The following is a 17,736-nucleotide window of genomic DNA, read 5'->3' on the forward strand; positions in this document are numbered from 1 at the left end:
AAATCAACAAGGGACTTTCTCAATATGAACCTTTGGCAAGTTGTAGCAAGTCCCCAATGGTAGGATTAAACCCTCAATTGTCCATAAATGCTAGGATTAGTGTCGATTAATCATTGATTAGTAGAGGCAAAAAAATTGTTTGTAGTGTAGAAGAAGGGGTTGGCTTGGAGATTTCAATTGAGGCACCAAATGATAGGGCTTTTCCAAATTAAGTACAAACCTAGTAACAGCAGCTTCAAATCATGAGTTTCAAACTCATGTATACATGATCAACAACACTTACGCAAGCTTAATAATTTCTTTACCAAAAATTCATCTCTTTGAGTATCCAAGTCGGAATCGGCTTCTGCGCATGTTATTTTGAAGATCTGTCATTGAAAACGGATTCGAAGCCCTCGAAAACCTGTGGGGTAGCGTGGCTAGGCGCCAATTTATAGCGATTAGGCTACCATTGTGTTTTTGCTTCTAAAAACTTGCATTTTTTGCAAATTGTTTGTCGTCGGCTACTACGCACAATTTAGCCGACCATTGAGATGGTGAAGATGGTCACCTAGGAGCTGGGAAGAAGCTCCAATACTTGGCTTGGTCAATGGTTGTGACTCGAAGAAGAGATCAAGGCTACAATGGTTGTGGGTGTTGAGGGAGATGAACTAAATGTGATAAAATAGTAGAAAAAAGATTAAGCACTAGTCATAATTAGTGTGAATGATAAGCTAAGAGAGAGTAGATCTGGGCTCTGATACCATGTTGGTTTTCATGGCGGATCAAAGAAGATTAGAAGCTCATGATGAAGGCAACTTTAAGCTAAACAAGAAAGGTTAAGACTAATTAATCACATAAGATTAGGATTAATGGCAACATAATAACAACATAATGATGATAAAGTGAAAGTGAGTGTTGTACACTTCCATTAGATATGAGCCTCTTATATAGGTTGGAGTACAGGAGATTAGGGCATGATTAACCCTTCAACAAAACCCTAAGAAAGTCTTGAAGAGAACACCCATTGCCTTGAAGTGAGAAACCATTGCCTAGTTTTGAGGGAAAGCAAGATCCTCCTCCGCTTGAGCTAGGCACCTAGAATATGCCTCCTTGGATACTACATTAACCATAGTCTAACAAATGTATGATGGTGTGCTATAAGACCTATGAACCATATGCCCTTATCCCCAATGTCACATGTGATATTTTGGTGTATTGTTTTCAACAATTAATACAACACAACTCAAGGGGAACTAAAGACTGTGGGATGCATTTATTGGGCATAAGAGAATGGGTCCTTTGCAACCGTACATTGGTGGAATACTTGGTAAAATGGTGAGGAGGATTACATAGGGAAGAAGCTTCTTGCCAACCCGCCTCCTCATTGGAGGGGCTTGATGGGTTATTGAATGCATTTGAGGGGTCCGATGGGGCTTAATAATAGTAAATTAGCTTGCTGGAATTTCTTGTAAATTCACTATGGACGGCCCTATACCCGTTGGTTTTGGATGCATAGTGCTTGGCAGCTTCACGAGGCTTATTGGTATTATGGCACGGATGTTATGGCTTGTTTGAAGGCATTTGGGATAGTTTACATCCATATACATGTGTTCTTAGCTCCACATACATGGCACGAGTATGAGAATGATGTTTGATATGAGTCTTTGGTGATATAGTCCATCCTCTTGGGTGGGGATGGTTTATAACAAAGTTAAAAAGGTCTCATGTGCCAAGGCCAAGGGTCTAAGTGAATGGGAAAAGCACCATACCTATGGACACATTAAAATGTAGTGTGAAAGGGTAGTCATGTACATAGTTATATGGTCAAAATAAGCTTAATTTGGCACTTATCACTATGCTAATAAAAATTACCGTTTCTCTCTCTCTCTCTCTCTCTCTCTCTCTCTCTCTCTCTCTCTCTCTCTCTCTCAACCTAGGCTAATCACTCTAAGCTAGGCTAGTCTAGGTAAAGCTAGGATAATCTAAGTTAATGTCGGTTTAGCTTCCTTTCAGACCCACAACTAAGTATCAATGCTAGGTTAAAATGGAAGACCAAAGTGTTAAAACGTGAATTGAGCCAAAGTCACATAACCCCCAGGATCAAATGGAAAGGATGGGGAAGTACTGTCTTCTTGAAGATGAGACTAACCATGTAACCACTTGGATCAAAGAAAAATCCAAGCCCTAAAAACTCCAAAACAATGGCTCCTTGATGACCTAGATCACATTGAAAATGTAGAGAACCATCATCAATGATGAGGCTAGCTATGCATCCTTCGGGTCAAATGGATAGCCATGGTATAAATCCCGAATCTATATGGCTCCTTGACAACCTACATCACATTGAAAATGTAGAGAACCATCATTGATGATGAGGCTAGCTATGTATCCTTCGGGTCAACCGTGGTATAAATCCCAAATCTATGGAATCAATATAGCTGTAAAAGAGAGTATGTAAATGAGTGAGTAGCAGTGAAAAGGTGAGAGATATCTATTGGGAGAGAATAAAGGGTAGCATGAGAAGTTCTAGGATGTGTGGAGATATTTTGGGAAAAGTGAAGAGGTGGAGAGAATCAAGCAAAAGAGGTGAAGTGAATCAAGGATGAGGTGTCCCCCAAGATATAGGGGAGGTGGCACAAATCAAGGAACAAATCAATGGAGCAAATCAAGGACAAACTTGTATAAATTGAGGCATTGGCCTAATGAGTAATTTGCTGGTTTTTGAGTATCCATGCCTACATTAAGCTATGAGTTAATTGCTCACTAATCTTATCTTAATCATCATCTAATCACTTGCTAATGATGTTGATTCTTGCATTTGATCCACCATAGCTCATCACTTTGCTTGCATTTTAACACATGGGATACCTATGAGTATATGTCAGACCTGCGGAACATAGGCTTGGTTAGATGTATTAGGCTACTCTTCTAGGATTTTCACAGGTGGAAGCATTCATAATTTTTCCACTAATCCTAGTTCTCATAGCTTTCCTTGGTAGCATTTGTGTGGATATAGTTCATGTCTTTGATGAGTAGTCAGGCATTGTGAGGGCATTGTACGTGAGGGTAGTGATGACTTTGTGGAGGTGCTACCTCGTAGGAGAGGTGGGATTATGCCACACATGGACCTTGAGAGCTTTGTATTTTATTTAGGCATTTTCTTAGATCCAGTGATTATGGAGGTTGATCTATCAGGGGGGGATATGGGTGAGGCCTCGTAGGAGAAGTGGGATTATGCACATAGATCTTGAGAGCTTTGTATTTGATTTTTGTATATCCAGTGATTATGGAGGTTGCCCTATCAAGGGATATGGGTCATATATGGACACCATTGATGGAGACATACCATTTTTGTATATCCAGGTGATTATGGAGGTTGATCTATCAGGGGGGATATGGGTGAGGCCTCGTAGGAGAAGTGGGATTATGCACATAGATCTTGAGAGCTTTGTATTTGATTTTTGTATATCCAGTGATTATGGAGGTTGCCCTATCAGGGGATATGGGTCATATATGGACACCATTGATGGAGACATACCATGCTTATGATGGCGACTTCAAAGACTGTGAGGGCCACATGGTTAGTGGCTTAGTGGATGATGCTACATATTTCTCATGTGTGGATACATTGTAAGTAATGATGATTATTCTTATGATCCGATTGATCATGCTTTTGCTTTGAATGATCATATACATGTAGATGGTCTTGCACATGAGAATATGTTACATTGTATAGATTATGCTCATACATATGATGATGTAGTGGATCATGTCTTTGATGGTTTGAGGGCTGATGGCATTGGTTGACATTTGTTCTTACACGATACCGACTACGAGTTATGTTCATTTGGTTCCCATGGATATTAACATGGTTCTATGTTATTTGGAGCCAAGACATTTGTCTTTGGATGCATTATATGCTACTTGGGATGTATAGAACTTAATTATGTGCCATATCTTGCGGATGCACATCTTGGTTTTGGCCTACCTGGTGATTTATCTGTGCCAGGACCACTCGATATTCCGACCATGAGTTATGGGTTCATTTGGTGGATACCTTGGATGTCAAATTCATAGTATGGTTACTAGGATGGGTTTGTGAGTTTTCCCTCTGACCTCCTCTTGCTAAGGGCTTGTTCCCACACACACCCATTCACTTGTATATTTCAACACCTCCCCTCAAGTGAATAATCCTAGCACACCTGGACCCTATACCAAGTTTTCCTCTTACTTAGTAGCCCATGACCAGTGCCTCAAGTCCCTAACTCATAGTCCTTGACACTCTCTCTCTATGTGTCCAAGGCTACTACAAGTGCCCGTGACCTTGACTAAAGTGCTCACACATACATCTACCACATGGCCTACATCATCGGCGGTGGCTCACAGGTGGTTTTACTCTGTTGGGGCAGGTTACATTGGGTTGTGGGGTTTCTCTCTCTTTCTCAAAAAAGATGATCTGACTCCACTTCCTTAGGAATCTCCACTTCCTTAGGAATCTGACTCCACTTCCTTAGGAATCTCCATGAAGTTTGTCGTTCCTTCTTCACTGGGTTTGCTGTAGCAGTCTCTTGCCATGTGTCCTGGCTTCCCACAGTTATGGCAAGTGAAGGTCCTTCCTCCTCCCCTACCTTGTCCTCGTGAGAATCCTCCTCGGGTGAAGAATGCTTTTTCCTCTCCAGTTGTTGGGTCCATCCCTTTCTTCTCTTTGACCTTGGTCTCTTGCTCTAGTAGAGCTCCTTCTATCTCATGCAAGTTCAATTCAGGTACATTCTTTAAGGTTGCCACGATATTTTCAGATTCTCCTTTGTCCACACTCTTCAGAAGCATTGCTAGTGTCTCATCATCCTCTACCTTCTTACCAATGGCTGCCAATTGTTGCTTAATGCTTTTATATTTGTTCATGCCGTGGTACATATGCGGCAATGTCACCTACATCTTGAAACACCTCGACATTGCCTAAAAATCATTGGTTTTGGCCAAATTTCCTATCACATACTGGAAAAAAAAAACCAATGACAAAAATCCATGGGTGTGAACAAATCCACAAAAAAGCTCGGTAACAATGCCAATGTGGTCTCTGCATAATCTGCTTTCTGTTCAACTGTTTTTCCCTTTTTGCAACCTTTCCATGCTTCTTTGCAAGAAATCAGCAAGAATTGCATAAAGGATGAAAGATTAAACACGTACTTCAATTCTTGCACTCCAATCCCTTGCTGTAGTAGGGGCTGATTTTGCAGAAGAAATTTAACTCTACGTACTTTCTTGATCAAGATTTGCAAAGACTTCCACAACAACTATTTCTTGATCTTTTTCCACGAAGACTTGCACAAGACCATAGATATTTGATGACAAATCCCTCAGTAAAACAAGAAATCTTTTACGATATTCAAGAAAGTGTTGGTTTTAAGATTTGTTGTAATATTATGCAAAAACCAGGGTTTATAATGTGATGAAATTAAAGATTGATCAAAGAAAACTATGATTAATGTTGAAAACAAGCTCAAAGTATAGCGTAAAATTAGTTAGTTTTTTTTAGAGAAAATCAAGTTTTATTTCCAAATTTGCTTTTTATGTCATATATATATATATAGGATAATTGCCAAGCATAATAGCAAGCAAGATAGCAAGCAAGAATTACCAACCTACTCTCCATGCTTCTCTATATCAATTAGCATATGCCCAAAAATGATTAATATTAATCCCATTACTAATCCACTCTCAACAAAGATCAAAGAAAATCAAAAAAACTATATAAAACCTAATCCAAAAATGATCTAAGCAAAGCTCTGATACCAATGCAAGAAAGAGATATAGTGAGAGAATAGAACTCATTGATTGGAATCCTCACAACTAGACTCAATGGCTCGAGTCCACATAGGTTACTCCTTAATGCCTAGAGTAGCCATAGGTTCATGAAGAAAGCCATGAAAGCTTGTATGAGAAGCTAATAACTCCAAGAGAAGTAACAATATATAATATATCAAAAAAGTACCAAATACACAAGACATGTGTCTTTTATAGTCCTAAGGCACATGTGTAAATATTCCTAAGCCCCATGTGCCTAGGCCCATGCTCCAAGTGCGTCATTTATGTAGAGACTTGCCATGTAGCATGGATGTTGTAGAAATATTGTGGGGTTATCCCTCGCATGCACCCACGTCTCCTTCCTTGCTTTTTGACTATCAAAAAGTAAATTGTAAAAAAAAACAGGCATTATTTTTTATTTTGAAGAATCTCTTTCCTTGCTTTTTGACGGTTAGAAAGTAAATTGTGAAAAAAATAGGACATTAATTTTTCTAAACCATGATTTTGAAGACTGACCCAACCATTCAAAAATCGTCCTTGCTTGTCCTCAAAGCTAAAGCTAGACTATTCCCACATCAATGTTTTTCAATACAAAACAAACTCCCTTGACTGCAGCGACCAATCAATTTTACATCTTTTTCTGTGTGACCAATCAATTTACATTTTCAAAACTGCGCGTGTCTTTTTGAGGAAAAAAAACCGTCCTTTAGTGTATTTCCTTGGAAAAACCGGTCGAAATTTTTGCTCACCCAGGAAATTCTTAGCCCTTCCTTTTTCAAAGAGAAATAATGGCAATTTGGTAGACTTTTGGCTGATCAGCTGTCCCCATTGGTGGCTCTGAGTTGTAGAGAAGAGACAAATATCTCCCTCAGCTCCCCTTTCCCACCTGCCCAGCTGGGGAATTGGCTCCCAGTCCCCCAAGACTGTTGAGTGTGAAAGGGGAAGCAGAGGGAGGTTCCTTACTCCCTAGTCTCTTCTATGCAACAGAGCAATTTGGTAGACTTTTCGCTGATCAGCTGTCCCCATTGGTGGCTCTGAGTTGTAGAGAAGAGGCAAATACCTGGCATCTTTCCTCCCACTAAATAGGCATTAATTCTTGAAGTCTTGACACAGCTACATCAGCGCATCCCTAAAAAAGACAAATCCTCAGGGTAAATTAACCTGAATCCAGTAAGGATCCCTTAGAACATAGTGAAAAGATTAAGCTAATCAATAAAAACATAGAAGTAGAGCACCTATATGATGAAGTGGGGAATGGCAGCATGGCACCTATTCCAGGCATGGGAGGGCACCCGCTGTTGCCAACCGTCATGCGCATAGGACGACCAGGTGTCAGAGCAAGAAAATATCCTGGGTACCCCATTGGCCACATCTGGAATTGTATTGGAATGCTTGGGACTTTGCTGGTACATAAAATTCTTGGGTAAAACAAACTTCAGCTGTGGTTCTCCTTTTAGGAACCTGGAATGCCATTTCGTTTCAGAAAATGGGGGTTGCAGTGGCAGCAATCTGTCAGAATGGGAGACCCTATGATGCTTCCCGAGGTCACAGTGTTGGGGAGGCAGCTTCCAAATCAGCATTCTGTTGAAGGTAAAGACAGGAGGCACAGGAGATTGTGACAGATCAGCAGGCTGCAGCATTCTGTGCAGGATGTTGGCAGGCAGACAGAGTGAAAATTCAGAAGCCAAAGAAAATTAATGATGATGGTAGCAGATGGGTGCAGCAGATTGTGATGCATCTGGCTCTGCCCTCTGCTGACCGAAGACTGACTGCTTGGGAATGGCCAACATTTGCTAGCAGAACCTTAACCACCAAAATACTTGTACAATCCCTAATTGTGCACTCACATTACGTTACACAAAGAAAGATCACAATCCTTAGTCCCACATTGATAATCATTTTCAAAGGTGTATTACTTAACTGGAACCAATGCTTTCATATGCAAAATATTATATTTCAAGTTGCCCACCCATCCTTCTTATTGGCCAGCACCAAAGTAGCTGCCTGCCCAAGTGGGGGAAGACGGTAAAAGGTTTTAACAACTATATACAACAGTAAAAAAGTACATGTAGTGGAGTAAAAAAGAAATATGCTTACTTCCCTCCATGCTTGTCTTGTCTGACCTCATCCAAAAGCAAAACTACATCCTTTATGAAAGGCCTTCTAGATGGATCTCGGTTTATACACAAGCATGCTATATCTAATACTTGCTGCATTTGCTCTTCGTGACCTTTACTTTGCAACGAGCTGTCAAAGATCTGCTCTAAATTGGTAGTGTTCCTGAGCTCTTGCACCCAAGCTACAAGGTCAGCAGACTCTTTGGATCGAAAGACGTCTACTGGTCTCTTTCCTGTAAGTAACTCAAGCAAAACCACCCCAAAGCTGTACACATCACCTCTTGGAGTAGCATTCGACTTTTCCCCATATTCAGGAGGAATGTAGCCCAGTGTTCCCACCAGCTCTGTGGTGACATGTGTCTCAGTGGACATCATCAGCCTGGCCAAGCCAAAATCTGCAAGATGTGCTTCAAACGTTTCATCCAGTAATATGTTGCTAGACTTGATGTCTCTATGTACAATGTGGGGATTGCAGATCTGATGCAAGTATGCCAACCCGGCTGCAGCTCCCTGTGCTATCTGCAGCCGTATCGGCCAGTCCAAGCAGTTACCCCCATCACTCCTCTCATGTAGCCAGTAATCTAAGCTTCCATTCTCCATGTATGAGTAGATGAGAAGCTTGGCATGCCCTATTTTTAAAAAACCCCTCAAAGGAACCAAATTCTTGTGCTGAGCCTTGGAAAGAGCCTCCACCTCAGCTCTGAACTCCCTCTCCATCTGCCCACCATCTCCTGTGAGTTTTTTTATTGCAAGCTTTGAACCATCATCCAAATCTGCTCTGTAAACAAGACCAAAACCTCCACAACCTACAATGTTGGTGGAATCAAAATTATTGGTTGCTTTGAAAATGTCTGCAACAGTTAGCATTTGATGATTGTAGAGAAGTTGCATCGAGGCATTCTGTGCCTCGGAGAGGCTCATGATACTATCCATCTCCCTTGGGCTTTCAAATCCTTGATGAATAGCAGTTCTCCCAGAGAGAATCCACAAGAATATGGTGACCGATATTACAACCCCCCCGACACCGATACAGACTGTGACTAGAAGGGCAATAATCCTTGGGCCCCTCGTATGGGCATGTGAAAAAGCACTTGAACTACTGTTACTGTTACTGCCATTTGTGCAGGCAGATAAAATGGGAGCTCCACAAAGTCCTGGATTACTTTCATAACTTGTGACAGTGAATGTTTCAAACTGATTGCTGACTGGAATAGGGCCAGAGAGGTTGTTAAAGGAAACATTAAAGTTGGAGAGAAATGTTAAATAGGAAAGGCTTGAAGGGATGGTGCCACTAAGGTTATTGTATGATAAATCAAGCTGCTCCAAGCTTGTGATGTTGGCAAGAGATGCGGGAATGCTTCCTGCTAGAAAGTTGTGACTTAGGTCCAGAAATAAAAGCACTTTGAGATGGTGAATTTTTGAAGGTATTTCACCGGTCAATCGATTGTTGCCAAGTAGAATGGAAGGGGGTAAAGCTACAGCTTTGCTATAGAATAAGTCAAGTGGACCAATTTGACGCTTCACCTCTAGAGGATCCATGATGGTCTGCATGCCCGTCAAGTTGGTATCCTTATGTACGAGTGATTGCAATTTGAAGAGCTCTGAAGGGATGGTGCCACTGAGTGAATTATTGGACAGATCTAGGTATATCAAATGTTGAAAGCTTCCAAGCCATGTGGGGAGCTCTCCTTCTAACTGGTTCCATGATAAGTCCAAGACCTGCAGCTTGGTGCAGTTTTGCAGCCACAGTGGAATGCTCCCTCTTAAATTGAGAAAAGCTAGGGCCAAAAACTGCAAATTTGCAAAGCCATACAAGGAGGAAGGGAGAGGCTCTGTGAAGATATTCTTTGTAAGGATGAGGCTTACCAGGCTGTGGGAGTTCTGAAAGGATTGCAAGCTTCCATTTAACCTGTTGGTGGAGAGTGACACGAAGGTCAGGCTCTTCAAAGAATTGAACTGCATAGGGATGGATCCAGTGAAATCGTTTATTGCAAGGTCGAGGAAACTCAGATATGTGCAATTGCTGAGGGAGGCCGGGATGCTGCCAGTGAAAAAGTTGCTGTAAAGATTAAGCTCCTGTAGGTGTGTCATGTTGTTGAAGTCCACATCTAACAAGCCTGTGAAGCTGTTGACAGATAGGTCTAGCGCCATGAGCTTGGAGTTCTGGGATAGGCTTTTGGGCAAAGGGCCATTCAGGTTATTGTTTGAGAGAAAGAGGTGTGTGAGGCTGGTGAGGTTACCCACAGAAACATCTAGAGTTCCGGTGAAGCTGTTATTGGCTAGGCAGAGGATGCACAATGTGGTGATGCCGTACAGGTCATGTGGGATGCGGCCCTGTATGCTGTTGAACCCCAGGGAAAGCTGTTGCAAGTGCATACATGACCCTAACCCAGAGCCAAGATGCCCACTGAACATGTTAACAGACAAATTAAGGGCCCTAAGCATGGGTGCATGATGGCAAACATCTGTTTTGATAAGACCAGAGAGATGATTAGTGCATACTCGAAGCTCTTCCAGATTGGTGAAATTTTCAAAGCTGGGCAGCTCTCCAGTAAAAGAATTGCTGGACATGTTGATGCTCTTCAAAGAGGGCATGCTAGACAAGAGCGAGATGGGACCTGAGAGATTGTTGCAGCTGAGATCAAGGGTTTGCAGATGAGAAAGGGAGGACAACTGTGAAGGGAGTCTTCCATGGAATTGATTGTAAGAGAGGTTAAGGGATTGTAAGAATGTAAGGTTGCCAAGAGCCGGGGAGATATTACCTGTGATGTTTAGGTGTGGCAGAGAGAGGCTGATTACCCTTCCAGCAGCAGGTGTACATGCCACTCCTTGCCACAGGCAACAGCTTGTATTGCTATCCCAGACCCACGACTGGTTGTAATATGCCACTTCTTGCTTGAACTGCAAGAGAGCCTCATGCTCGCTCTGCACGCATGTGAGGTCTCCGCTGCCTGGAGATGGCGCGATGCCTCCTGACTCGCTGCTGATTCCGAAGGAAGAGCACAATAAGAGCAGCAAACTGTGCAGCAGCAAAACTGAAAGCATTGCTCGAAGCGTCGCACCAGTGAGAGAGAGAGAGAGAGAGAGAGACAGAGAGAGAGAGGGAGGAGGAGGTGGTGCAAACAAGAGGGTGTTCGCGTGGAGCTATCGAGCTATCCTTTCTGTAGCCGAATGGCCCGAATCTCATTTTCCCCACGCTCCACACCGTCCAACTCTCTGTCCCCACATTATAGGCCACATTATTATTATGAGCCCAACTCTCTTTCTTTTCAAGTTCAAAGTCAACTCCGTAGACAGAAAAAAAGGTCTAGCTCCAATTATTATTGTTATACCTATTATTGTTATACCTCTCGACTCTCACACACACACGCTCTCTTAGGGTTCGCTCACACGATGGGTTTCCTCCTAACTGGTGCATTCTAAGGCCATGTTAGACCCTGGCTCGAAATACCCACAAAAAAGGTACACTCGACGTGTGTTAGGGGAATGGGGGTACACTACAGAAGGTAAGGTGCCACTAGATTCTCGACAAGGGAGGTATCTTTGTGGCTCGAAATACCCACAAAAAAGGTACACTCGACGTGTGTTAGGGGAATGGGGGTACACTACAGAAGGTAAGGTGCCACTAGATTCTCGACAAGGGAGGTATCTTTGAAATCCTCTTCATGGGTTCTACATACTTGAGTAATGATTATGAACACTCCTCACAAAAAAACATGTTTTACAACAAATGCAAATACCTTCTACATGCAAAGATTTCAAGTTTTCTCGCGTAAATCGAAATCCAAAAATTATTTTCACGTAACGAAAAGTTCAAAGAACCTACAATTGCAAAACAATACCTTCAAAGACAAATTAATGAGAGAATTTAAACATTCAAGAGAAATTTAAAACATTCATAAGCGCGGAGCTAAAACCTCGTACTACCCATTTTACACCTCAATAAATCCTCATTTATTACCAACCAGCTAGGCCATTAGTATTTTGGGCATGGTTATGTGGGTACCACTAGGTGATTGGCAAGTGTCCACCCCTAGGGCCCACTCTGTGTGTGTGTGTATTCCTCCTAATTTATGCCTCTCTTGTTCTTCTCTTCTTAGATCATTACCTAAACATCTACTAAGGCTCTCTTATTAATCTTGCAATTAAATTATTTAGCATGTGAAGGAAGTAAGCAAAAAGACATTTAATCGAAGGAAAGGGGGGTATCCATTACTTCATATATATATCCACACACGCACTAATTGAAATACAATGTGTATCTTCACAAAGCAATATCTTAACCACTAAGACAATATCATGTAAGCTTCTAATGAGACTAAATGGTTTCTCTTCTCAATAAAAGCAAGGTTTCACATTATTTAATCCAAAATAATCTCCACTTCCAACATCTTTCTTCTTTTAGAAATGTAAATGGTTTTGAAAAGTCTTCTCTTTGTCATAATTTCTTTTCTTACACGTAAGCGATGATTTACTAAGGTTCCAAGAAAGATGCACCTTAATCAAAGAGGTGGATTAAACAACTTATTCAAACCTTTGGGGGATCAATCTAGAAAGTTCGGGGTAGAACAAGGCTTTAACAAGCTTGCAAGCCTTGTTTTAGGGTATTTGGACACCTACTAGGATGGACAAGGAATAATTAGGCCCCTCCGTAGCTTGTGGCTTACTAAACTTAAGTTGAATATAGTTGCTTCAACATTGATTATATCATGATAGCTCAATTATTGTGAAAGCTAAATATTAGGTTGCTTGAGCAACCCCCATTCTCCAAATTTGAATTAAGCTCCTAAAATCTTGCCTTTATCTTATTATACCATGAAGGCCTTCTTTTGCAAGAACACTCTAGAAAATGCTATCATTGCTTTTTTAATATTTTGACAAGAAAGACTCTACTCCCTTTTCTTAGCAATGTGGATATGTCATGTATCCCACCTTATCAAGATTGCTTACACATTTTAATAATGCTCTGCACATTTATAAGATCAACTATGCTTTACATTACCAAAACTACATTTTTAATATTTTGACAAGAAAGACTCTACTCCCTTCCTTTAGCAATGTGGATATGTGATGTAGCCCACCTTATCAAGGTTGCTTACACATTTTCTTAATGCTCTGCACATTTATAACATCAACCATGCTTTACATTGCCAAAACTACATTTTCTTGACAATTTGGAAATGTCACGTAGCTCACCCTATCAAGCTTGCTTGCACAATTTCTTAATGCTCGGCACATCTATAAGACCGACCCTGCCTAACATTGCCAAAACCAAATTGGTGAAATCTATTTTCCGTGGCAACAAGGAATATTTGTTTTAGTGAGGTTTCTTAAGCATTATGAGAGAGAGATATGTGATTTTATTGATGATTGTTTGAACATGAAAGTTGGTGATAATCATTCCTTTTTTCCATAATATTATCATGAACTTTAAGTCACTCCTAATATTTTAAATTGTTGTGTACACATGGTTGGTAGGGATATGCATACATACCATGAAAAATGGACTTTCACATGTATCATACCCCAAAAACACTTTAGAAGATATTTCTATGAAGGAAGTATCTTCTGTTCTTTTATTGACAACACAATTATATGACATTTTCCCTTCAAATGAAATAGAAATGTGTGGAGATGGAGCTTTCTTAAAACCCACATCTTGGCCACTTGCTTGAAACCCCCAAAAAAATACCTTGGTACTACAAAGACCTACTATCATGAAATGTACATGCTTTATGACAAATGTGCCATATGTGTGATCCTTCAAAATCATGCTTTATGATAAATGTGCTTCTGTATTATCCTTCATATATACATGCTTTGACCATATCATGGGTTTGGTGGCAAGTACCTACCATTAAAATGCTAAAAAAGGACTTTCATCATCATGTCTATGGCGTTATGTCCACATGTGCATACATATGACTACTTTACTTTCTCAACAAACAAACTTTTAGACTTTGAGCTTCCCTTTCAACTATCCAAGTTATTTTTTCATGTGGGTACTCAAAATTCTTACCCAAGGACATTTTTCATAATTTTATTGCTTCTTTGTGGTCCAAGAAACTTATCAATATCCTCCACTAATGGAAGGAGGAAAGTTGATTTAACAAATTCAACTTCCATCATTATAAAAAAAATTCAAAGTCACTCAAAATGAAACCAAGATATATTGCACCAAAATCACTCAAAAAATACATGTCCTTTGAGGGCACCCATGTTCTTTTCAACAATTACTATCTTACATTTATCAAGTCCTTATGTTTAACTTGTCAACCACACTTTCATGCAAACTTTATCTCTTACATCATGTGATGACTTTGTGAAAACTTGTATACATGAAAAAGTATCACACCTTGATTCTATGATGGTGGAATTGACTTTAGGAAAGAAAAATGTTACCACCTGGTAAGTGGAGGGGGGTGATTACTTGCATTGATATAATGTTGAGAAAATAAATGTGTGAGGGTGCAACATGAATAGAGAAAGGGAAAGACCATGCACATTAGAAAGAGGAATAGACTAAGGGTACATTGGCAAAGGTTGATTTGTTTGGTCATTTGTAAAAGGTGAAGTCAAACATGGAAAGTGCAAAGTAGCACATGTAGCGTGAGCATTTATGAACACAAGGATGGCACAAGGGTGCATGGAGCATGTGGATGAGAGCTATATATGCATGTACTTGGATCAAGCTCATGCAATGAGATTATGTGGGTTTGTGATTAATCACTTGTAATTGTTTTGCTATTAGCTTAATCACTTTTTATATTATCTTAATCAATATCCTTAATCATGTCTCTCATATGCTTTGAACCGCCCTTGAGCTTAATCAAGCTTGATTTTTTAACATGGTATCAGAGTCATGCCTCTTAAATCATCCCATCTCAAACTAGTAGCTAAAGTAGGCATCGTTAATCTTAATTAAATCCACTATTCTCATCTTATCCCTTTTCTCTCTCTTTGTGGTCAAAATTTGATAAGCCTTGTTCTTCTAATCCTCTCCACCATTTGGCAAAAGCTTCTAGCCACATTTTGATCATCCCTAGGCAACTTCACAACTGCGAGGAATCGAGTTAATTCGTCACATTCTAAATGCAAAGTGCGTCGCTAGTAGAGCTGGATTGAGAAATTAGACCATTCGTCGCATACACAAGGAATTAGTTAAATTCCTTTCAGATGTGTTTAAAGCATGGTATGAGGATCTCACATATCGAATATCACCTCGATTGGTCTACTGTGTGACCTACAACAATCGAAAATGAAGGCGGTGAAATTCTGTACTACTCAAGGTGAAAAATCAAGACATTCACTCATTAACACTATAAACTAAGCTTAAATATGTTGAGATTTGAGGTGATATGTGAGCTAGAGAGAAGAGTGGAGACTTATCCCACATTGATGTACAAGTCCTAGAGTGTGCCTTCTCATATAAAAGGAGACTATTTCAAGCAATGAAAAATGAAGCATCTCTATGAGTACAACTCTCAATCTTGTAACCTAATTGTGCTTGAGTCTTAACTCTAGTTAGCATAATCTTTTCATCATCATTATGTTTTTAATTAAGTTGCACCCACCATAAGATTAGTGTTTCTTAATCATAATAATTAGGGTTAAGCTAGCCATACATGGTGAGGGTTCATCTCTTTTGACATGGTATCAGAGCCACCACTCTCCATTAGCTTAGCCTTAGCTCACATTAGTCTAATCACTTTATTAATCATCTAATTATTCACTAATCTCAACCTTATCCAACTCTTCCATTTGTAGTCCAAATTTCAAATGCTCACCATTTCTCATCCTCTCACTCATTAGCCAAGATAATTCACAAGGTTGTTGTTCAGCCCTAGGCTAAACCACAAACAAGAGGGTTTTGTCTTCTTTGCCCTAATTTTCTCAAAATCCACGCTGGTAGCGTGACTGGTTTTTGCTTCATTTCTCTGTTTATGTTGTAAAAATTGGGCCAAGCCCTTCTAGCCCAAGATAGGCCATGGTATAAGCTCTAACTTGACCAAAGGGCTTCTCCAATAATGTAGTATATCGGTCGAGGCAAGCAAAATAACAAGCGCTTATAATCTATAAATTTCGCTCATTTTTTGAAGGATTGAGATATTCTTTGTCCATAGGACTCTTGTGCTCATCAAGGGCAACAAGCCAGTATAAAAACCCCCTTCAATATCCACTTTCACAAGCTCAATTCGAAGCTCCAAGATTTATCTCTCTTAATCATTATAATTAAGCTCCAAGAGTTATCTCTCTTAATCATTATAATTAAGCACTAATCATTATCATTAGTTCTGTGCTAGCAGAAATTGCGCTAATCTAAGTCCGAAATTGGAAAATTGGGGTGTAAATTCATTGTGGGAAGTTCTCTTTTACATAAAAATTCATTGCATTCCAATTGAAGATAATTTTTCATTGTCATTCTTGTATTGACTAGACACTGATCGTCTCGTGAATCATTATCACGTGTAAAGGCCTTCCCGACCTTCTCACTACAAATTTGTACGAGATTAGACACTATTAACAAAGAAAAATAAAATCTTGTTAGTAAGACCTTCTCAGTATGGAGTGTGTTGAAGTTGTTTCAAGATTTAATGGTGATGGGTTTTTCACATGGCAAAGCAAGACCATGTACTTGCTTATGCGTAAGGGGATTTGGCACCTTATTGAGGATGAACAAGTGGAGGTTGAGCCACTTCAAAACAACAAAGCATTGGGCCTCATCGCTAAAATCTTGATGATGTTGTTATTAGTCACATTGCTGGCATCAAGGATGCCAAGTTGGCATGGCTAGAACTCAACAAGATTTTTCGCATCAACTCAAGAGCTCAAAGACAACATTCTCATGCAGTTTTACAACTTGACAAGATTCAGGAAATCGAGACCATTGCAACAAGATTTTTTGCATCGACTCAAGAGCTCAAAGATAACATTCTCATGCAGTTTCACAACTTGACAAGAAGGAGATCGAGACCATGGCAAAACACATCAGTAAATTCAAAGGTATCAAGAAGCAACTTAGTGCATTAAATAAAGTCATTGAGGAAGATGAATCTATTGCCGTATTCTTAAAAAGTGTTGACAAAGAACCTTATGAATCACTTGTTTTGCTACACTTAAAAATGTGCCCAACACTAAAACTCATGTAGAATCATCTCTACTTGAACAAGAATCAAAGTTCAAGGATAAAGAACCATTCAAATCACATTCAAGTGGGAAAAAATTGTATACAAAGGATGGGAGATTTCAAAGGACAAATCAATCATATCTCAAATTTTAATATGTAATCACTGTGGCAAGCTTGGTCACATCTTTGTTAATTGTCATTTTAGAAGTAAACCAAAAATAATTTGTAGTGCATATGGAAATACTGGGCACTTGGAAGAACATTGCTACTCCAAATAGAATCAAGAAAACAACTATGTGGAAGATGGTCACTTTGTGGTGGCAGAAAATGATCCCTCTAGCTCCAAAAATATCCTCTTAAACATTGTATGTCCTACCCTCTGGCACCGATGATGTAGCCAAGGTAGAAGAAATAGCCAAAATTTGTAACCCTACTCTTAGAATAGACCTCTAGACCTCAAAGATAGGTCAAGTCTCTATCAAGGGGGGACATCACTCTTAGAGATGACCTCTAGGCCTCAAAGATAGGTCAAGTCACCATCAAGGGGGGACATCACTCTTAGAGATGACCTCTAGGCCTCAAAGATAGGTCAAGTCACCATCAAGGGGGGGTGTTAAGATTTGAGGTGACATGTGAGCTAGAGAGAAGAGTGGAGACTTATCCCACATTGATGTACAAGCCCAAGAGTGTACCTCCTTATATAAA

At 40.0% G+C, this 17,736-nt stretch overlaps 1 protein-coding gene and 1 pseudogene across 3 annotated transcripts; both read right to left on the reverse strand.

The window, feature by feature from the left end:
- Positions 1-5,932: 5,932 nt before the first annotated feature.
- LOC147616691 (uncharacterized) lies at positions 5,933-7,791 on the reverse strand. Of its 2 annotated transcripts, XR_015262536.1 has the most exons (3): positions 7,057-7,791; positions 6,848-6,916; positions 5,933-6,161 (listed from the first exon to the last, which is right to left on the reverse strand). XR_015262536.1 is itself a non-coding variant. In XM_086777770.1 (2 exons), exons 1-2 carry the CDS (start codon positions 7,425-7,427, stop codon positions 6,901-6,903), a joined length of 387 nt encoding a protein of 128 aa, XP_086633896.1. In that variant the 5' UTR covers positions 7,428-7,582; the 3' UTR covers positions 6,274-6,900. The 2 variants fall into 2 exon arrangements, 1 of the variants encoding a protein (XP_086633896.1); XM_086777770.1 differs by lacking the exon at positions 5,933-6,161 and having other exon boundaries at positions 6,274-6,916; positions 7,057-7,582.
- Positions 7,726-11,069, reverse strand: LOC147616692 (phytosulfokine receptor 1 pseudogene; annotated as a pseudogene). The gene has a single exon (XR_015262535.1). The product of XR_015262535.1 is annotated as a phytosulfokine receptor 1 pseudogene (transcript).
- Positions 11,070-17,736: the final 6,667 nt, after the last annotated feature.

Source organism: Cibotium barometz, chromosome 38 (assembly GCF_041138505.1).
Source record: "Cibotium barometz isolate CiBa-2024 chromosome 38, ASM4113850v1, whole genome shotgun sequence".
In the NCBI taxonomy this organism is placed as follows: Eukaryota; Viridiplantae; Streptophyta; class Polypodiopsida; order Cyatheales; family Cibotiaceae; genus Cibotium; species Cibotium barometz.